At 32.3% G+C, this 24,562-nt stretch overlaps 1 protein-coding gene across 11 annotated transcripts in view; it reads right to left on the reverse strand.

The window, feature by feature from the left end:
* Positions 1-24,562, reverse strand: part of LOC106786798 (regulating synaptic membrane exocytosis protein 2) — a 95,844-nt gene that overhangs the window by 53,651 nt on the left and 17,631 nt on the right. For all 11 annotated transcript variants that reach the window (XR_001381695.1, XM_014748565.1, XM_014748563.1 and 8 more), the window contains exons 3-7: positions 22,683-22,946; positions 21,740-21,961; positions 20,610-20,850; positions 5,026-5,245; positions 3,479-3,680 (exon numbers count right to left, since the gene is read on the reverse strand). Coding sequence is in view for 10 of the 11 variants with exons in the window: in XM_014748565.1 (XP_014604051.1) it covers positions 3,479-3,680; positions 5,026-5,245; positions 20,610-20,850; positions 21,740-21,961; positions 22,683-22,946 (1,149 nt within the window). In the remaining variant the exon portion in view is untranslated. The remainder of the gene's footprint in view (positions 1-3,478; positions 3,681-5,025; positions 5,246-20,609; positions 20,851-21,739; positions 21,962-22,682; positions 22,947-24,562) is intronic.

A 24,562-nucleotide genomic window follows, 5' to 3' on the forward strand; every position in this document is an offset into this window, starting at 1 on the left:
TATATATATATATATTTATATTTTATATTTTATATTTATATATAATATATAAATATATATATATATATATATATATTTCCCCCCCCCCCTAAGGATAAAAAGAAACGATCAAGAAACGAGGAAAAAAATATAGACGGAGATGGACAGACGGAAAAGGAGAAAAGTGATGGGGAGGGTAAAGAGGGGTGGTTTCTCGAGGCCGTTTTACGAGGTCATCTAATAAAGATAACGGATAATCGAACTGTCGTTACCCGTCGGTAGCACTCGCGCCAAAGAACGAATTGACAAATACATATGCTCGATCTTCAACAAGCTAGCAGAAACTATCGGGAAAATCGAATGAAATATATATAGGTATTTATTAAGTTATGTGTATATAGAATGACAGTAGAAAGATGATGATGATGATTGCCAACCAATTTCCCATTTATCCCTTCCTCGATTATCACATTAGTTAACTTTTCTATTCGTGCAATACGCGATCAGCAATAATTTAATATTTAATATAATACATTTTTTGAAAAGAAAACAAAAAGAAAAAAAGAAAATATATTCATAATATATTTATAAGAAAAAAAAGGAAACTCTTGTCTCGCAATTCGTGTCGTGAAAAATTTCTTTCAACAATTGTTTTAATATAATTATCATTAACAATAAAATTTGTGTGTGTTTTAAAAACATGAGTTATTTAATGCTTTAGTAAAACAAAAAAATAATATGCATTTGTAATATAATATAAATATTGTATATTAATTATAATTTATTGCCGATCGATGGAGCAATTAGAAAATAGAATTAAATGATAGTTAATATAATAAAGAAAAAAAAGAAGAAAGAAAATATATATATATTTAAATTTTCACATTGCACAAATCTACAAGTAAAATATATATGTGTAATGAAATCAGCCCTTAATTCATAAACAACAGCGCAATTAAACTTCTACATAATGCAATTAACTTAACGTAACTATATGTATAAATCTTATCTATCTATCTATCTATCTATCTATCTATATATCTATGTATGTACATAACATACTATTAAAAGTTTAGCTAACTGATTCTCCGAATCAGCTAAACTAGGGAAAGAACGAGATGAACGAAATGAACGAATCAGCCCCGAGTAATCGAATGTTGAGAAATCGAGTGCACAATGAAAAACTCGTTAAAAAAAGAAAAAAAAAAAAAGAAAGAGATAAAGAACTATGCTTCGGAAAAACAAGAAACTATGCTATTCTAATATTTTGTTTGTTTGTAATAGAATTAAAAATCTTAAGAAGAAAAAAAAGAACAATAATTTTTCTCGATGAAAGAATAATGAAAAGTTTTTCTTCGTAAAATTCTCATAATAATTTTATTTTTTCTGTGATTCAATTAATTAAAATTGTTCAGGATTTTTTTGTATGATAAATATAAAATAAATCAATAGATTAGAAATATTGAAGAGAATATCGTATATAATAGTTAAGATTTATATTATGAAATATATTTCGTGTTAGACGTACGAATAGGGCCAACAACGCATTTTCATGACAACACGATGAGAGAATGATGATGACGATGACAAGATGATAATGATGAGATGGAAAGGAGAGAGAGAGAGAGAGAGAGTACAAAAAACTAAAGCGCACGAAGCCTTTCAAGCTCGAAGGAGTTAAAAAGGGTTTATCGAGCAAAAGAGGTTTATCGGTCACAGAGCTAAAATATGTATATGTATATGTATATGTATATGTATATATATATATATATATAAAAATAGTATTATATATATATTTTTTATGTGTGTTTATATACGTGTATATGTAGTATTTACGAAGAAGAGGTCCTCGAAAAAAAATTATTCGAGCGACACCAAGAGAGCTTCTACCATTTATAAAAAAATAAATTAAAAAAAACGAAACACGATTAAATAAAACCAATACGGGAAAAAAAAGAATAAGAAATAAAATTAAATTTAGACAAAAATTTAACTACGAAGAATGAAGCCCATTGTTAAACTATACACAATGTCCAATCGTATAGGTTTTGTTTTTTGTTTAACTAGACATTTGTCAGTCACTACGTGTAAAACGAGAATGCAAATGAATTTAAGAAAATTATCGAGATTTGTTTTAGTTTAAATCTATTTCTCACATTCTCTATAATATACGTAAAGATTTATCACGAAAATATTAATTGATTAGGGAATTAAAAATGAATAGTATCAAGAGAAGAGAAACTGTACACACTACTTCTAAATAAAATATTACGAAAAGATTAAAAAATATGCCGAGCAGCTAATAAAGCGACGATAATATTAAACAACAACGAAGTGGCTTATTGTTTATGTGTAAAAATTATTTAGTCGATACGTCTCTCCGCATAGATTTGTATTGTGAGTATAATTTAAAAAAAAAATAACAAAAAAAAAAAAAAAGAAGAAATATTTGTTTATATATAACAAGGAGAAAAAACATAATAAATCGATAAATCAATAAGTTAAGCAGCGAAATGACAAACTATTTTGTCTCTCTCCAAATGTTTGCGTATAAATTTAAAATTTTAATAAAAAAAAAAATATTAATAAATACACAAAAATAAAAAATAAAAGCAGCAAAAAGAAGTATATAACAAATACGAAATAAATAAAAAATGGTAGCGTGTAAAAGAGACTGAATTCCACTTTGGACGACAGATACTATCACGATTCTGCGCCTAATATATATTTAATAATTATTATAGTATAGTGTATTTAAAAAAAAAAAACAACCGCTTGAAAGTAATTATTTAAAAGATCTACAACTATTTTTCCTAAATTGAATAAAGTTTAATAAATTAACATTATGATCAATAGCCTTATCATTTATATTTATCAAAGATTCAATAAATTTCTTTCGTCGAATATATTATATACAATATAGATATAGAATATACCATGTATATCACATACAACATACATATAAATATTCGTGTAAGAACAAAAAATATTAATAGATTAGAAAAAAAAAAGAACAAAAAGACCCCTTTTACTCGATCCACCATTACCATCGATCGGTTCTTTTTTTAACGGTCTACTATAATTAGATCATTGATCCCTCTCTCCCTCCCTCCCTCACTCAACCCTTTTTCTAATTTCGATCGACTTGGAGAAAATTCGAATTTTTTCAAGGCCAACTTTTTGTATTTTGTATTTTTTTGTTTTAATTACTTCTCTCACTTATATATGCATTTCTTTTATTTTCTTTATCGTACTTTTAAATATTTCTTCATTTATTATTATTATTATTATTATTATTATTATTACTATCGTGTTGTCGTTTATTTTATTATTAAAACTAACGAACGTTACGTACAATTTCTTCCCTGTCGATCGATCGATTTGACGATGCATATCGTTATCGTATGTTTCACTGATTGATTTAATTGTGGGCTCGTTAATAATGGGTCGTTGATTAATCATTTTTCGTAAATTCGAGGAATAGTTCTCAGCCTCGTACCTTGGGCAACTCGCCCCTGTTGCTTTCTTCACTGCTCGTGAAGGTGCTTGACGTGTCTATACCGGAATCTTTAGTTGCGCTGTCCTGACTACCTTGCCGACAATGATCGGCAACTTCCCATGACCAATCATCCTCCTGATGTCTCCCAATATTGGTCCCACCGTAAAATCGTACCGTCTTTTTCCCCCTTCTTTCGGTGAACCTGATCAGACACAACTCCCATATAAAAATCGTCACGATTTTTTTTATATTTCTTATCGATCTTTCTTCGTTCTTCCTTCAATTCACATTCTTTATTCTTCTTCGTTAACATTTTTCTATTTCTCTCTTCATATTTTTTTTTTTGTTCCCCCAGGAACATTTTTGCGATATTTCGACATGGCGCCGTTGTTAGTCGGTAAAAAAAAAGAAAAAAGAAGAACAAAAGAAATAAAAATTGGAAAATAATTTTCGCGATCCAAAGGTAAATTTTATATTAGGTATTTATTTTATTATTAATTATGAAAACAAACAATCGTGATATTGGATATAGAAAAATGTTTCGGACATGTTCTGCGTCAACGAATTAATAATAATGAATGATAATGAATTTCAAATAGAACAAAATGATACGTTTAAGATCATTTTTGAAAAGTAATTCCGTCGATATGCCAGTTACCATTTGTTCTCGTGAAAATATTTTCAAGATCTTAACACGTAGTAGTTAAGACAATCGATTGATACATAATCGAAGTAATAACCTACGATTTAATATCCCATAAACCACGAACCGTATCAACTTTCTAAAGGTTACGGATGATCATACGGTCATTTAGATCAGCTTCTTTTAACGAACGTTAAAGTGCCTTGCGTTGGCGGTTTTATACGCCTCGATGCCCAAGAGATGTCTTTGATAATAAAACTTAGTAAAAAAAAAAAAAAAGAGGAAGAGAATAATAATAATAATAATAATAATAATAAAAAAAGTAAACGATCGTTCTCGCACGTATTCTTTTTCTTTCTCTAACACGGCCTCGATATCCTTTCCAGTTTTAATTTTTCAAAGAAAATACGCGATCCCACGGTATTTCGAATACGGGTCGAACGTAGTCGAGCAAGAACCGGAAGGAAAGACTTTTTTCTGTTTTTTTTATTTTCATTTTAATCGATCCATTATCTCTACCTTTAATAAAAAAAAGATCATCACTCAACGATTATACTTATATGTTAATAAATTAATTTCGATTTCTTTCAAAAATTAGTTCACCCCTCTACTCCAAAGAGCGAGGACAAAAGAAAAGATCTTTTGTTTGTTTGTTTGTTTAATTTTAATCGATCCTTTGTTTCGATTTTTAAAAAGTCATCGCAAAATATAATTGTGTATATATTAATAAATTATAATTTTTGTTTTTTTTTTTTAAAATTCGACGGTCGCGTGAAATCAAAAATTCGTACTTTTCCTTTTTTGTTATTTTTTTTTTTGAATATCTACTTACTAATAAAAAAGAAAAAGAAAAAGAAAACGAAAAGAAAAGATGGCGTAGGGTAACCGACATTTTGAAACGCACCTCCTACTATCGGCACGCCATTCGTCGCCATTCCTCCGGAAACTCCGTCTGACGATCGTGTTGAGTTCTTTTCGTGGCTCTCTCGGTTGATGATTGCCATTAAATTCGATATTGATAGTACTCGTAATGGATAGTTGCCCATTATGGGTAGCATTCTTCTTCGTACGTGTATCCTTGCTCACAGCCATTGGACCATCCATCTTAGGGTAGTACTCCTTTCCTATAGTTTACACGTATACATTACGTCATCCAACCAATTTTTTCCCTTTCTCCATTTTTATTTTTTATTTTTTATTTTATTTCACTTTTTATCTCCTTTCTTTATTTTTCTTTTATTTTTTTTTTATCGACCGGATGATATTTATAACTCTTCGGTTTGAACATTCCTCTAATATCTTTCTCTGTATGATTTTCATTTTATTTTATTTCTTTTTTGTTGGGAAAAAGATATCGTAAAGAACAATTGTGGTGCTATATCGTAATTACACAATTGTGATTAGAATTTTTGTGTTTTCTTTTTTATTATTTAATTTCGCAGGAAGATATAATTAGGATATTTTTAATTGAACTTTAAAAAAAAGAAAAGAAAAAAGAAAAGAGAAGGAAATAAGGGATCTTTTTTTCGATATCTCTAATAATTTATGCACGCACTGCTGCAATCTTCTTCCGTCTGTCACAATCGACGCAAAGATTAATTGTTTTTTAAAGAAAAAATTCTATAAACCACACAACACATTCTTTCTCTATTTGTGTGGTCCTCCAATTTTCATATCCTCGTCTTTTTTTTATGGCGTTTTTGAACATCCTCCTCCACCTCCTCCTGTCCCACGTCATCACAATTTCTACCAATAAGAAATTTCATTTCGTACGCCTAACGAAATTTTTGTAATTCGAAATTTCAAAAAGAACATTGTCAAGAAATTTTCTTGTGAACGCAAAATGTTTGCTTTGTATATAAAAATTACTACAATATAGTAATAATATAGGTATAGTGTGTTTCATGGTATACCATAGCTCAGCTGTATGGAGATTAACAGGCACGTGTGTGTATGTATGTCTATGCCTATACGCGTGAATTAATATAATACATAAATTTGTTTGTTGTGTGTGTGTATATATATGTGCGTGCATAATCGTGAGTATACATGTATACATCTATTATATAAGACACAAAATACATTAACATATAAAAGGTGCCCCAATTTGTGTGTCCACAAAATTTTACCAACATTTTTTTATAAGAAAAAAAATAAGAACAAAATGTTACATAAACATATATATATATATATATAGGATCTTCAATGATTTAATTTAAATTTATAACAAAAATACGAAATGATAAAAAACTGGTGTTTCCTCGAAATACCATAAGAGCATATTGTCGAAATTTATTTGAATATGCAACGTATACAAAACTCACTTTTTACCTAAAAGATAAACTGCATATTTTTTATTAAATGTTCAACTTAATGAATTGCAATAAGAATTGATAAAATTTTATAGAAAATTACTAGGACACTTTTTATATAGATATATATATATATATTTATATATAAAATGTTATATACTCAATCGTAAGCGTTTACGATTAATTGTCCGATGCGTTGGCACAAAGAAAAAATATTTCAAGCGAAGTTCTCAAGTGATGTTACATGATATATATATGTATGTATAGGTATACTAAATATGTATAGAACTAAGTTACGTAGCAAGGGATTTGTGCGTGTTGAACAAAAGTGTAATAACAATACGAGTTAGAGACGTAAACGTAGATAGAAGCGTCGACTGGAATCAACTCGAATGGAAAATACTCAATTGCGAAATCTCAAAGTCTAATAATATTTAATATAGCATATGCTAATTTAATTAATATCATTTTCGTAACAAAACACAAAAAATCCAACTTTCTCTTTGGAAATTTATTCGATTTATTAAACAACTTACTAACTTGTACACAAACATTTTAATAACGATAATTAAAAATAAAAAAACGATACAAAAAATTGATCAATTGAAATGTTGTTTTTTTATAAATCGATACGATTATTCTATGATATTCTCTTGCAATAAAAGAAAAAAGAAAAATATAACATAACAAAAACACGATGTCGTCGTAACACGTACAAATAAATACGCATAGGAATAGATAATCTTTCGAAATGGAAAATCTGTAATCGATTGGGTGTTGAGCAGTGATATACGTGTTACATGACAAGAGAGAGAGAAAGAGAGAGAGTGAAGTGTGTAAATAGAGACAAGAGCATATAATATATGTATATATATATATATCTGTGCACGATTCGTAGTAGCCGTCCAAAGTAGAACAAATCAAATCCGTTGCAATTCTGCCAAGCGGTCGTGTACCCACCCACACCCACACTCACACTCACACACACATACACACACGAGCGCATAAAATTGTTTCAACAAAATAAAAACATAATATATATATATAAATAAATGATCGTTGCGTTGTGCTTTGTTGAGAAAACGCGAAAACAATCGACCGCAATGGACGCGGTCAACGAGCGCGAAAAATTTTCCCAATCCGCGCAGAGATTTATTTACAGATTTATTTATTTATACGCGTATAAACAACGATGAAAAAAAGAAAAAGAGAGAGAGAGAGAAAATCAAAACCAACCGACATTTCGTTGCTTTTCTTTTTCTTTTGTTTGTACGCTTTTTCTCTCTGACAAATTTTTGACTCTCGCGTCGTCGATTAGCGGCGAACTTTGACAAAAAACCACGAGGAGAGTGGGGGGGGGGGGGGGGGGGAAAAAAAAAAAAAAAAAAAAAAAAAGAAAGAAAAGAAGAAAATAAAAATCCTCTCCACCCGGCTCCTCTACCGCCACCCCCACCCCGCAAATTTGACGATGGAAATCGCTCCGTGAATGGTTAGACCGAAAAAAGTACAACAACACAAAAAAAAAAACAATAAAACGAGAAAAAAGGGTCACATGCGACGACAAGAAAGATTCTATTTTCTGTCTCTCTCTTTACCGCTGGCATCTGCCGCGATGCGACAGAAATAACAATAATAATAATAATCATAATAATAATAATAATAATCGTAATGATAATAATAATAAAAAGAGGAAAGAAGACGAGAAAGAGAGAGAGAGAAAAAAAAAGGAAGAAAAAATAGGAAAAGAAAAAAAAAAAGAAAAAAAAAAATGGAAACGAGAACGCTTACGACAACGATCCCTTTTTTCCCCCTTTTCATTTCGGTACGAAATTTTTCTTTTTGCAAAAATTCGCGCGACAGCACCACGCAAGAGAGACCGTTTGGCAGATGACGTACACACGCACATGCATACGCACACGCAAGTTAGGTTTACGCACATACATGTATATATATATATATATATGATATATAAACATTTTTGTATTGTCTTGTTTATTATATATGCATGTATGAGTGCAATGTAATATTATTGCTAACAAAAAAAATGGACATACGTGTAGTAACATACATATACTTTTCTTCGTGAGTAAAGTAAAAAAAAAAAAAAAAAAAAAAAACAATTAGAAAATGCGCTGGCAATCACGATGATAACGCGACCAAATCATAAAATACCACAAATGGAAAATGTATTTTATGATTAATTTAACAATATAAATACATCTGCGTGATATTAAATATAAATCATAACAAACAAATTTTTATTCTTATTTTTGGAATTATTGTTAATGTGCTCACTTTCGTAATTATCAGCAGGAATATTAATTAATTATTTAATAATAATAATAATAAAATTAATATTAATTACTATTATTATTATTACTATTATTATTATTAAATATATGTGATGTAGCGGAAGACGATCTGCCTTATGTAATATATATATATATAAATATAAAATATATATTTGGGTACATTGTGTGTGTAGTTTGCAATTTGGTTGAAATATACATAAAAAAAAGAATGATTAGGTAGGTACCCCGAAGAATTGGCGATTCATTCTGTCTCCGGACTTCTCCATTGCATTCCTTGAAGTGACCACCATGGTGTGCTGTTTCTCTCCTACAAAACGGCGATATCTCTAATTGAGACAATTATTATTTCTTTCATTTTACACACAATTCATATATTTTTCACGTTTTCTCAATTAGAAAACAATAACACTTCTTTTTTTTTCAAATCTTATATATATATATATGTTGCCTGTTGAATTCATCGTAAAAAAAAAAAAAGACGATTAAAGTTTAACCATAGATGGGACAAATATTGGTCACATATTTAAAAGAAAAAAAAGAAAATAGAAATAATAATAATTTATGCCGAGACACACGGTGTTCGTCGTTTGTTTCTTGTATCGACAAAATATAACATACGCGTTAAAAAAAAAATAACAATTAAATAAAAGGAAAAAAAAAGATACAGAAAGAAATAACGAGATAGAGAAAGAGAGAGAGAGAAAGAGCAGCATCGATTATGTAAAGAAAGAAAAATATTCATGGGATAAAGAGAATTTACAAATCTACCCTCTAACGCGGAGTATTATTATTCTTCGTTAAACCCTTCCCAGTCGTTTATATGAAAAAGAAAGGAAAAAAAAATTAAAACTCGATCGTAAAAGTCGCGTCGAAATCCATTCCCGGCCGATTATCTTATCGAAGTTCTAGCGGAGTATAAAAACGAGCAATTAAACGTGCCATCGTCGCGCCAGAAGCATTACACCACGGTCAAATAAACGCGACAGGGTGTTTGGAGGGAGGGTCGAAAGAGGAAGAGGATTGGAGTGGGGTCAGGGGGTCGGGAGGGGTAGTGAAAGTACGAGGGGGATGGTTATAGGAGTTTCGTAGGAATAGGAAGAAATGAGAAGGGATGACGCGAGTGAGAGAGTGAGAGAAAGAGAGAAAGTTGAGAAGGGTGGGTGGTTGTCACATGAAAGTTAGGGGATGGGGCTTGGTCGTGGGGGTAAAAGTCTCGTTTTGCCGGAGAGCTCGTATATATGACTGTGGTCTACGATATAGAGAGAAGGGTGGACTGGCATAAAACTGACAAATTGGATATACGATCGCAAGTGAGGAAGATCCACGACCACCCCTATATCATTCAACGATGGCTTCATCCTTATTTCACCGTTCCGTCCTATAACACACGCGAGTGCGAAAGAGAGAGAGAGAGAGAGAGAGAGAGAGAGAGGGTGTCTACGTTTCTCAACCGTCTATCCCATTTAACGATTAAACCGAAACCCGGATGAAAAAAAGCAAAAAAAAAGAAAAAGAAAAGAATATTTTATTAGTTGATTATAATATACTTGAAACTAATTATTTACAACAATTTGTAAAAATAATGTGTGTGGATGTATTTGTTTATTACTCGTGTTAGTAATAATAATTGTAAACAATTTGACAATTTTTTAGTTCAAATGTTAATGAAAATTGAAATATTTTATTAATTGACTTACTCGAGAAAAGAAATTATTTGATATATATATAAGAATTTGTTATATTATAATAAATGAAAAATATATATATATTTTTGTATTATGTACGTGAGTAATGATTGAAGCTAGCAGAGTTGTTTAATTAATACACAAAATTATGCGAACACGTGTTTATAATTGTTTTATAATATATGTTTTTTTCTTTTATATTATAATGCAGATATTAAAGTATAATAATTTAGAACAAAAAAAAAAATACAAAATATTAAGAAAAATTTGTCGAATAAATCGATAAGAAAGATAAAGGAAGGAAAACAAGATAAGATTGGGTAGATTGGTTTCGATGTATATCTACTGTGTAGTTACCGAATAAAAAGAATAAAAAATATGATACGCTTTTTAAAATCCATTCGAAGAATTCAGATATCGAAATTTTGATTGGAGCATGTGATCACGAAATAAATCGAGGATTAAAAAGTAGAAGAAGAAGAAAAAGAAGAAAAAGAAAGAAAACAAAAAATAAGCAAACGATCGTAGACGAAAGACCGATGTCGGAGGAATCCTAATTTAAAAGTTAGATGACACCCCCCTTCAAATAAATCACTCGATTCTATTTATAGAAGTATATATCTATATATATAATTTTTTTTAAGTGAAAACTTCTTTAGTATCGTCTTGATTTGAAACTCGACGAAACGAAATAGCGACACTGAAAAGTGAACAAACATTTACATCTATAGATCATCCACGAGAATTTAATGAAGTCTCACCAGAAATATCACGAATTCTTAAAACAGATTACGATAAAATTCTAATGATTCTAACATGAATTTTGCATCGGATACAGTGCTTCCTTTTGATTGAGTTCCTGAACACCAAATTAAATTTTAAATTGTGAAGCTATCGCATTGAATCGGCAACAAAATTGAAAACAGTAATTGACGCTGTATTTTAAAAATATATTAATCAAATCCAAACAAAAGCATTTATTTTATACTTTAATTACCATAAGCCACACGTGTCATTTGATTGAAATTGAAAATTTGATTGAGGCTTTTTAATATGTAATGTAATATAAAATGTAAAAATTCGTATCATTCTATCGAAGTTTAGTTTTTTAAAGGTTTCACTTCTACCACGTGTGAACTGCACACATGTATTTTTTCTTATCTTCGTCTGAATTTTCTCTCTCTCTCTTTCTCTCTTTCTTTCTTTCTCTTTTCTCGTTAGTACTCTTACCAGAAGCATATCATTGTCACGATACTCATTTTTACGATAGAAACGAGACTTTGTCGATAAGATTTACGATAACGTTTTGATAAGCTCAATTATGGGATCTGTAGGAAAGTTATTGTTTTTTTTTTTTTTTTAATACGACGTATATATCATATTTTTCCCCCTAATAGTATTAATACGCAAGGTAAGAAGAAACAACAACAACAAAAATAGTAATAATTTGGAGAAAAATATCTGTCGAGTAAAAGGCAAAAAAAAAATTAAGAAAATTAGAAATAATTTTTGATCGCTAGAGGGGGAGGGGGAGATGTGGTTGTTTGTGTTCGTGTTATTATGTGCCAGCTGAAACGTTTAATTATAATTAGTAGCGAGACTTCGTTGATGATTCGTTTCAATATTATCTCTTCTATTATACACATATGTACATATATATATATTATAATATATATACGTGTATATATATATATAGTTTCTTCTTTTTTTTCCTTTTAAATAACAAGATCATTCACAATAAAAAGTAAGCGAGACGATAAAGAATAAATAATATCTTTCTGTGACGGAAACGATCAAAGCGAACTGGAAAGAAAATATATATATATATATATACAAATACATTTATAGATATACAGATATCGTTATGATACGATTGCATGACGATCTCTTCGATAACAAGGTAATTACAGGATAAAAGTGTTCCCTCTCGTTGTACCATGCCAAACGAATAGAATAAAACGAATAAAAAAAAATAAAATCTATAGACGGTGGATCAAAAGTCACTAGACTATTACGAGAGGTGATCGAGCATACTTTAAAAAGAAAATTAAATGGTGCTTATTTGAGAGAAAGATATAATCTATGCGATATTAATTAAACATTATTTTTTCTTTTTTTTTTAGATAAATGTGGATTTTGTAATACGTAAAAGTGTTATTCTATTTTTAAATGGTCTAGTAACTTTTGGGCAATTCTCTAATAATAATTCCCGTATAATTCACAGTATACAAGGTGTCAGAAGTTTTTTTTTCAGTCAAGCTTTGTTAGCTTATTTTATATATTCACTAGAAAATAATATATATATATAAGAAGAAAAAATATTATATTAAATTTAAAATACGAATTAACAATGTATTAATAATTTCCAAAGATACTACATTTAAATTTTTATATTACAAACTAAAACCAATAATTGATATCTTTTATTGGTTAGAAAAGTAAAAATTATGAGACATATGTACGTCATGTCGGGGATGAAAATTAAATTAAAAAATATAACTTCAAAGTTACCCCCATAGAGGAGGGTTAATTGATCTATGCGTATATAACATTTTGTTCTTATTTTCATGTATAAAATATACGCTGACACCGTTTAACTGGAATAACTTCAGACACCTTATACATATAAAAGTTTATAGATTTATATGTATATGTATGTGTATATATATATATATATATATATTTTTTAAATATAGAAATGATTCAATGGTAGCTCGTGAGGGTGTAATATTCCGTAGGAATTTTCTTCTTTGCTTCCATCTCATTCTTCTTCTCCATCCTTTCCTCCTCCTCCTCCTCCTCCTCCTACCCTTTTTTCTCTTCCATTTCATCCAAGAATCTTGTTTTCTGTAAATCCTCGTTACACACAAAAATATGAAGTAGAGAATTTTCTTTCTCACATACCTATATTTATGTATTATTATTATTATTATTATTATTATTATTATATACTAATAATATTTAATACAAACGTGTTGAACACGACGACGATGACGACACATAAAAACACGCGTGTATATAACTTACCTCTTGAATTATTAATAATAATAATAAAAATCATTAATGATAAATATAAAAGAACACTTCTACTATAACTATATATATATATATTTATAACTAATCTATTTAAATATATATTTATATTAATATTAGATCTAATCGTACTGTGTGCATCTCTACGAATGGGAGCAACAACGCCGATCTGACTAACAACAAATTCTTTCAGGATTTCCTATTTATTGTTTATATTTTGTATTATTTATTAGGTTATATATATATCGTCGAGACGATTGGTTTTTTTCCTTCGAATTTCGAAGAATTTTTTCGCTTATAAAAAAAAATTAAGGAAGTACGAGACGATGATAACACGTCAATGCGCGTGTTTACGCGAATGCGGGTGTTAAGTTTTTTGTTTTTTCTTTTTTTTTATTGAAAAGAGAGATAATACTCTCTCCTTTTAATTATGTTTATATTCTTCTCTCTCTTAAAAATTCTTCCAACATTTATCATGGTTAAGCGTAATCGACACTTTTTTTTAAAACACTCTCACAGTTTATTTTTTTTTCGGGGTGGAGGGGAGGGGGAAATGTTACATTGTTTTATCGATTGTCACAATTGTTTGTATATATATATATATGTGCGTATATATCAAATAATAAAAATTGTATTAGCTCATAATGTTGGTTAAAATCTAATACAAATTTTATATATCATAGAACAAATAATTTATTTTTTTATATTTTTTTTTTTTTTTYTTTACGATACTTCAAACCAACAATCATAACTATTCAAAAAGCATCCAACAATATACGCGAACCTAAAAACAACAATTCCTTTTCTCAAAAACCAACCAACAAACATACACACACACACACACGGAGAGCAAATTTACAACGATTCTTAAACAGAAGTCAAAGAAATAGATGGGACAAAAAATTAGCGGAAGAAAAAATATATTCTCCCCAAAAACGAATAAAGAAAAGGAATGGACAAATAAACACACACACACACAAAACCAAAAACAAATAAAAATTAACAAAATAGAGAAATAGAGAAAGAATTAGGATGAAATATTTAAAATCTAAGTTAAAGCTCACACTACCGTGTCCCCATTATCGAAATTTCGATGGAAGAGATCGGCAGGTATAACTCACACATATACGTTCACACACCCGCATATAATACGAACTCACACATACAGTGATTGCTTTAGACGATGCGTGTCTTTGATATTCACGATCTCCGCATAGCATTTGCTTTGGCCATCCGCATCGTCCATCGCGTATATGCATGCACTGGTCGAGTAAGTGCATACCCAGAAATGCATACATATATACAAGTACTATAGTAACCATCTATATATATAGTAGTATATATATATATATAGTAGTAGTACAGAAGGCACGTGTAGGTTATACGAATACACAAGATAACCGAACAGAACCAAACCCCAACCCTTTTGCACGATTCAGCTTCAAACTACAACGTAGACAGGTATTTACGCGATACCTGTACGAGTCATTCGAGTACCTGGCATTACATTTATCATACTATACAACCCTTCCCACCTTTTCTATTATCCGTCTTTGCCTATGTCTCTGTCCAATTATGTATGTCTCTTTCTTAACATTTATCGATAATTGAATGACTGAAATGGGTAAAGGGGGATGCGAGTAATATTTTGTTTACAATTAAATAATATCTAATTTGTAATTACACGTTTATCTCAAATTAATATCGACAAGCTTGAATTCTATTCTATTTTCTTGTTTAGCCATTCAATTTCGATTCGACGTTCTTTGTTCGTTGGCTAATGTTTTGTAATAAGTTTATATGTTCACAGATAAAACAATAAATAATAATATTAATGATATGATGAGAAGAGCATTTTATTTTGAACGATAATATTTAGGTAGATGGCTGATTTTCAATCGAACACGATCGATTAATCGAATTCGACGAAAAGTTTATTTTTAGACTATCGGTCAATAAACATTACCAGGTTGAAGCCTATTTTAATCAGCTGCCGATATATATAAGCAATGCGTTAAATTTACTTTATTTATTAAAAATGTTCAACTTTTTATATTGATGTGTGTGTGGTTAAAGTTGTGATAAATTATAAGAACGATTGTTCTTGGCTGTAAATGTAAAAGTTACAATTTATTTATCTAAAGCGTAATGAGAACGGTAATTTTATGGTTAATCACATATGCATATATATATTAATCATCGTACGTTCAGACTTTTTTTTTTTTTTTTATTTTAAGAAACGATTGAAAAAGATGAATAAAAATCAGCACGGTTGCATTTTATTCGTTTGTTTTTTTTCTTTTTCTTTTTATTGAATATATAGCGTTAAAGAAGAAAAAGGAGAAAAAAGAAAAAAAAAGAATATAACGAAGAGGAAAATGGCTTGATCAATTTTATTGGAAAATCAGAACCCCGGTGAGAGATGCCCTATTGGAACTATATATATAAATGCATTTAATATAGAAGCCTTTAATAGAAGCCACAAACACTCGACTCGATTCGCTCGCTAACGTCACAAAATTACCTCTCTATAGTTTCGCGATAGTATTGAATCTCATTGAAATTGGAGAACGTTCGTTCGGTTGCGCCAACTATCGTTGGCGTCGTGGATTGCTTGATTAATGTTTCCAATCATTTTAATTCACGTTTAACTCGTATACAATTTTCATAATTCGTACGAAAACTATGTTTCTGTTCGTAAAGTTAAAAAAAGACAAAAAAAAGAAAAAGAAGAAAAAAAGTAATATCCTGATCGTCTATCAAACAAAATCACACGTTAAATTCCACGGTTTAGGTTCTCGACAAAATTTTCCAATTAAATCGCGCGTGTGTATCAATTTTCATACTTCGTCAAAAACTATGCTACTATTGGTAAAATTAAAAAAAAAAACGAGGAGAGAAAAAGTAAAATCCTGATCATCGCACGATATCGCAAAACTTTACTTTAATTTAGTTTCTTAACTTCAATACTCGTGTGCAATTCAAGTGTGAAAATCCTGATCCATGTAATCCACAGAATGAACACGCTCTAGACTTTGTCAATTTAAAAAGGAAGATTGGTAATTCTGGTCAAATCTGCTCTTAACATTTCTACTTTTTGAACTTTCTATTCTATCTCTCTTACTCATACGTACAAAAAAGAAAAATATATATAATAATTTCTAACTCGTATTTTATTATCCAAATTTCACACTCATCTTATTTTTTGTATACGGTTCTCTATATTTTTCGTAACACGTGCGTCACACTTGCGTTTCATCTCGTCGCCGTCTTTCCACTCGCGCTATCAAAGTTTTAATTCAAAAAATAAAAGAGAGAGAGAGAGAGAGAGAGAGCAATTGACGTCTATGTGTGTGTGTGTGTGTGTGTGTATTTATATATATCCGTTCATAGAAAAGCTTTAAGGAGATCTCAAATAAGTAACAGTCGGTGTACTCTAGGTGAGATTTTGTGTACACGCTAAAATTACACACATTTATAAAAGTATATGTGTATACGTAGCAAGTAGTTGAGTGAATGGTCGGATGGAAGGAGTGCACGTTGAAGGAAAATCTTTTTTGGCTCGTCTACTATATGTCCTACGATTTTCTGTTTTACCTTTGACGGGCCAAAACCTTCCCTGCTGCGGAAAGAGACTGAGTTTGCGAGAAAAAGAAAAAAAAAGGGAAACAAAAAAGAGGAAAATGAGGAAGAAAGAGTGGGATGAATGGAGGGTGGAAAAGAAGAGGGGGAAAAAAGAGGGTGATATTATGTTTGAATTCGCCCACGTGCAACTGCTGTTACTGCTGTTACCGCTGGTGCTTCGTGTGACGTCACGAGACTAGTGCGTGGGCGGTCTCGTTAGGGAGAAAAGAGAGAAGCTAAAGTTGGAGTTGGAAAACAAAAAAGAAACAACAAAAAAAAGAAAAAAAAAGGAGAAAAACCAAGTTGGGGAAAAAAGATTGAAAGATGAGATGACGGGAATAGAGGGAACGGAGAAAGATAGATAGAAATGTAACCGAAACTGACTAAAAGAATGAGTAGATAGGTGAAAGAAAAAGATAGTGAATTTTAGATAGGGAAAATGGGAAGAAGAGAAAAAAAGAAAAAAAAGAAAAAGGGAGAGAGGAATAAAAGTGGGCTGAGTAAGAGTAAAATAGAGAGAGGGAAGGAGGAAAAAAATGTGGTGAGTAAGAGAAAGAAAGGAAAGAAAAAAAAAATGCAATAGGCGAGGAAAGACAGTGGAATAACAATGGGGTGAGTAAGAGAAAGAAAAGAGTGTAAAAGAGGTAGAAAAAAAAAGAAAGAGAGAGAGAGAGAGGGATAGAAAATGGATGGAAGGATCAATGCAACGAAGAGAAGAAGCCGAGAATTCCCGCAGGATATCGAACGGTATGCCATGATGCACGATAGAAGAAATACGATCGTGGATATCTCGCGTGCCGACTGAACGGATACTGTCTGCTACCCTTCTCTACACGTGAGCTTGAACTTCGACAAAATCGAACTACCAAGGGATAGAGAAAAGAATAAGGGAACGGATTTTTCCAGTGTATGAAAAATCTAGGAAAAAGACGAGAATGATAAAATAACGTGATATTAAAATTTTCTCTCTCTCTCTCTCTCTCTCTGTCTCTCTGTCTCTCTCTCTCTCTCTTTCATTCTTTCCTTCTTTCTTTTTTTATCTTTCTCTTTTTCGTCGTTAAGTAATACCAAGAGCGCTAGGTGAAAAAGAAAGGATTTGGGGTGAATTTTTGTCTCTAAGTGCGGTCGGTAATATAGAAATCGATCTTACCTACCAATCTACCTACCTACCAACCAACCAACCAACCAATCCGTTAGCACACGCGAATTCACGTTTTCAACCCCTACGAATTCGTATTTATCGATTACCTACGAGGGAAGGAGAATTTTATGCCCGACGATTTCTGTTTGAAAAAATAAGAATGGAGTTTGAAAACTAGAAAAAATAAAAAAAAAAAGAAAATATTAAAACACACAATGTGTTTTGTCGCTTAACAACGGGATATTATACGTTGCGAAAAAGGAGAACGTTATTATATCGGTCGACCTTCGATGTGTGTCGGAGAAAGGAACGAAAAAAAATATAAATGAAAAAGAGGAAAGGATGAAAAAAAAAAAAAAAAAGAAAATAATAAAAGTATATTAAATAAAGAACGGGGCAGGTTACAAAGGTAGACTAAGAGAGAAAGAGAGAGAGAGAGAGAGAGGTTTAGTTTATTCCTGTCTCCGATATACACCTATCTTTCTCTCTCTTTCTCTTTCTTCCGACGATGCGCACCTGGATGAATCGGTTCACGGTTCGCCGATCTCGTGTCTAATCAACTGTGATGCACGTACTACATATGTACCTACACACATATATTTAATACATACGTATGGGGACGCGGCTACCTACACATACACGGTTTTATCTACATAGTCCTCTGTTGTCGCCTCCACTATTTCTATTATATATATATATATATCTCTTTTTATCTCTTTTTATCCACCCTATCTTTCTTCATCTCGTCGAACAACAAAGAATTAATTCTTCCTTTAAATTTTAATATATACATAAATATATAACTTGATATATTGTGGATTGCTAGAAGAAAGTTCGTACCGATTAATATTTTTAATATAATATAATACGATTGTTCTTAAAATCGATACAAAATTATTTAAAAAAAAAACCCCCCCCCCATACGCGTATCTTAGATTTTTTGTCGAAAATTTGTGCCGATTTAGATAAAGAAATTTTGTATGAAATTATATTAAAAATATATTAACATTTATAAATCGTCATTTGAATTTTCCGACTGACCCAATATATTATATTATCTATTCGCAGAACATTCGGAATAATTCCTGGAAACATTGTAACTAAACGCAAACAACAGTGATATACATAAACTGTACAATGTATCATGAAAATTCTCGAGGACGATATAGAAACGTGTAATAAAAAGTGAAAAATCGTTGATAACTCGATCCTCGTCAGCGTGTATGGACGATACGACAAAATAGTAAAACTCGCGAGTAGACCTCCCGCATTCTATATCTACTATCTATCTACCTGTACGTATAATACATAGATAGAGATTATGATTGTGTTTGAGGATGCCCACGATCGATAGGAACTTGTCTTCGTGTCGCGTTACCTTCGATCAAACTACATGCAAAACACGCAACGCACGCTACGCACGCACCAATTCTCTTTACCCATGACTGCACGTGCTTTATAAAGAAACCCCTCAACAATCAACCCCCCACTCACCCACCCACCCTCTATCCAAACTCAACTACGGCCAATCGTTTTCTAGAAAAAATTCAATTTTAATTTAATTCTTTATTGCCTCGCACGCGTATTTTTTAACGAAAACCCCGAAGTATTTATATATCATTTATTTGACAAAAGAATAAAGAACAATGAATATATCGATGTTGAAAAAAAAAGAAAAAAAAAAAAGAATATGTTCTTTGGGTATGGAAGATTCTCGATTGATATAGTGTCGTGGAAGTCGGGTACACAAGAGCAATAACGACCCCACTGAGAAGTTTATAGACTGTGAGAGAACGTTGATCGGTCGATTACGCTTTCCTTCCTCAGTTTGCCTGCCTGCTTGCTTGCTTGCTTGCTTGCTTGCTTGCCTGCCTGCCTGCCTGCCTGCTTGCCTGTAAATATATCGTGATACACAAGTAGTGCAGGTGTTCTTCGTAAACTAGATATTCATTGACACGGAATGGCCATGCTTGTGCTTTTCCTCCGTGCATCTATTTTCAAGGGCGACGCTGACCCTTTATACACAACACAAGCTGATATATATATATATATTTATAAATTATGTTCTCTCGCATCAGCTCGTAGTTCTCGCGCGAATCTTCCATTTTATTTAATCGAATCGTTGAATTGTTAAAAAACATTGTTGTAAAAACAATGTAAATGCTGTAATAGAGACATTGTCAAGTATTTCGTTTTCTTTCAAATTATTGTTTATCGACGGTCGATAAACGATTATATTTTAGATTACGTAGACCTAGACCTAACATGATTATTTGCTTTTGTTTTTTTAATATATTAAATCTTTAAAAATCGTGGTGCGATTAAAATCGTTATTTTTAGAGAAATTCGTATAACTTGCGATTAAAAACGAATGGACTCACCCTTCTCGGACTCGTCCGGCTCGTCACTCCCACATTCCGGTGTACTCCGTTCTTCCTCGCTGCTACTGTAACTTCTTTGTTGCTGAAGAGTACTCTGACCTGCCACAGCTGATTGTGAGGGATGCGTACCTTGCGCTTGATGTACAACTGTGTGCTGTTGCGAGGGATGAACTGGTCCACGCGAAGGTCCCGTTTCCGTCCCGGGTTGACCATAAGCCATTGCAAAATCAGAGTTTTGATCCTGTAGAAAATAACATCACCGTTTTTTATTTATTTTTTGATAATAAAGTTATTAGAAAATGTTCCATTTATATTAATCTCGAAATAAATAATACAAAAATTACGTTAAATATCGTTATAGAAAATTGATCGAATTCATATGAAAGTTATAATATAAAGAATAATATTAAAAACGAGATTTATATATATATATATATATATATATAACGTATATATAATAATTTATTTGTATACGTGGAAAGTTATAACTTTTAGGAAATTTCATTTCGTTGAATTATATTAATATTCCGTTGATTTAATTAACGCTTATCGAATCAATGAGTATTAATGAGTAGAATAATATAATATATATGTATATCTGTATAAAGTAATAAAGCGGGATAAGCATTTGTTCGAACGTACAAAATGGAAAGAAGAAAGGAATGTGAAAAAAGCGTGTCTCGTTCTCGAAGCGTCGAAATAAGCTGGATCCTACTTCATCAACAGCTACTGAACGAATGTCGTGTCCAAAGGTTTAGTATCGTGCCAAATAAATAGACACGATCCGATAGCTGGTGATATATAAACATACACACACGCGCGCGCGCGCATAGAGACACATACACGCTCAGTCCCATACAAACAGTCAGTCAGACAGACCAAAACAGACAGGCAAAACAGACACACATCTGTTTATATTGCTCGGACATTGTCCTTTGTAGTTTGAATCGTGTTTTACCTACATGTGCAATTAAGTATACACAACAAGCGTCATTCTTTATTATCACGAATGCGTTTTATATTGCGTTTTATTATTCAAAGTATAGCCATGCGAATAAATAAATAAAACTAGAATTCTTCCTTTTTTATTTTCTTTTCTTTTCTTTTCTTTTTTTTTTATGTTTACAAACCTGATAAATCGGTCGATGCCTCGGATAATTTTTTTGATGTTCTCTCATGAGACCGTCGATTTCACTCCTGAACAGACTAGTTTCGTCTGGGCCGAAGGTATGATGTCTCAGAGATTTTGGTATAGGATACGAACCGACTACTTGGGGTGTCGGTAGACTTCTCGAGTGAGGTGAAACGGACATCTCAACTCCGCTATCGCTGGTAGACACCCGACGTGGAACCTGCGCTTGCAAAGACCATATTTTTCCATTTTTTATTATCCGATGACTGATTATCTCGGACAATAATGGAAACGTTTATTCGAGAGTTGAATTCGAGAACGTTTCCACTCGCGCGCGATCAAATATACAGGACACGCACACACATAGACGAAGTGGAAGTTGGTAACAGGCCGATCTCGTTGAGTTAGTATTTCTGATCCTGTGCTACAGGCATTATATACTAGACGTGAACTGTCCTTTTCTCTCTATATTAAGCGTCGCTTCTAACCCTTTAAGACCTGATTTCAAACATAGCCTTCCTACTACTTTTAACAATGATACCTATTATGCAACATAAGTAGATAAATAATGGACATTGTGTGATCGTGCTGATCGTGCATAAGTGTTAATCGTGCTACTCGTACCGGATTGGATCGCTTACGATATCTCGTGGCAGGTGTATGTCTGTCTGTCCGTTTGTCCATATTTCCGTCTGTCGGTGTGTATTGTATGTGGATCTAACCATATCCGGTGTTTAGTGTTCGCCATTAATCAAGCCCGAGACTGTGAGTCCAAAAGATTAGGTAATCAAGGATTCGCGAAGGTGTGTGCGGAAGGTGATAATACCTACTGGATTGCTATGTGTGTCGTTGCAGGGTGTCGTCCTTCTCTCTTTCTGTCGGGCGGCAGGCGATTAAAGGGTTAAAAGCATCGGATAATATGTAAATGTAGTTAAGCACACCTGCTCTTGCTGGGAGTACTGCCTTTTGAGCAGACTTCCGCTTCTTTGCAGCAAAGGCAGGTTCTCCTTCTCGGCTGCGCTGTGCGCCCTCTCGAGTTTCGGCCTCTTATCCTGAGTTTGGTCCAAGAGTCCCGGAGGACCACCCACCTGCATGTCCTCCTGCATTCGCATTGGCAGCATCGCATTGTCCACGGTCCCGAGGCCAGCCTTTGTCATCGTCAGGACCTCTTGCTTCTTTCGACAGACGATGCACACCCATATTTCCTAAAGATACCATACCATCATTCTCTATCTATTTCTATTATTATTAATTCTATCAAATATCGTCGTCTACTACCATGTTCTACGATTAAAATGAACATCTCGTTAGAGTCTCTCAAACGAGTTTCTATGTCTAATGAAAAATCAAATCGATCAATTGGATCACGAATATCGATCCTTAAATCTATATATACCTAAATAAAAATCGTACACATCTATTATTCGAACATGTATGGATATATTTTGTTTATATTCTTAGCGGAAAGATCTTTAAATGATGCGTATATTGCATTTTTTGAACAATATGCGGTACCCAGTGAGGCGTCATGAACTATACTAGTAAAGTCAACCGGGTGGTCGTTAGGGGGTGGTTTCTGCGATAAGCATGCGGCACCTAGCGGTTCTTCGGGAACTACATTCGGAATTGAGTTACGAACGTTACGGTGTGGCGCGTACCGACAAATTGGGACTCCAGTCACGCGTTCACAATATAGAAACAACTCGATATCGTATATGCCTTTAGTTTCGTTTCTACTATAACTAAAACTTTCTATTATAAACAAGTAAAGATAATTAACAGGAACTATATATATAGCGAAAATCTATTCCGTACTTCGCTAATTGATTTCTATTTCGTTTCGACGAATGGCGCAACTCTTTGTGGAAATATGTATTATTGTTTGAATAGAAATAAAATATCGATTGGATTAAACACTTACACGATTAAAAAATTAAAAATCCAAATCACAAATATCTTAATTTATATTTGCCCCCTAACCCGATGTTGATACACTAAGTCGTAACACGAATGCACTTGCACCTTTTTCTTTTCTGTCTTTTTCTCGTTCTTCTAACACATTAGTATTCGTTCACTTAAGAGAGAAAAAAAAGAAATCAACTATCATTCAATTAACACAATACGATACAAAAATTGTATTTACAATGTAGATCAAAATAATATTAGATAATAATGAATACGATTATCGAGCGGCAAATGTGAATAACTATCGTCCTATTAATTCACGGTAGGTTATATTTTCGCGGTATAAAAGCCGAACGAAAATAAAAGCTGCTTGTCCCATTTCCAAAGGGAGCGGCAAAGAAACGCGATGAGAAATAACGTGAAAGTGTTCACAAAAAGAAACGACAACGGGAACGAGAACGGGAATGACGAGGACGAGGACGTGGACGTGGACGACCACGGTGATGATGATGACGACGACGAGGATGAAGAGGAGGAGGAGGAGGAGGAGGAGGAGGAGGAGGAGTAGGAGGGGTTGGTGGAGAAGAAAAAGAAGAGGACGTTTGTGGCACATCCTTTTAACCGAAGTAGGACACGCATCGTTCGTCACGAGTCACAAGCCCGCCCTCCCGACAGTCCGCGTACTACGTGACCTTCGAGCGATCCGATCGAACTGAATATTCTCTCTTGTCGACACGGTTGGCAACCGAGAACAATCTCAAACGCACCACCATCCAAAATCGACAAATCGAAAATAAAAAGTAAGATAAATATAAAAGGAAAATACTCAATCGAAAATGAGATTCACAACAACATCACTGTGTTCACGCACCTGTTCGCGTTAAGATTCACTTGTAAACTGAGTTAATCGGGACAC

The sequence above is a fragment of the Polistes canadensis genome, unplaced genomic scaffold (assembly GCF_001313835.1).
Source record: "Polistes canadensis isolate GaletaPanama2010 unplaced genomic scaffold, ASM131383v1 scaffold_82, whole genome shotgun sequence".
Taxonomy (NCBI): Eukaryota; Metazoa; Arthropoda; class Insecta; order Hymenoptera; family Vespidae; genus Polistes; species Polistes canadensis.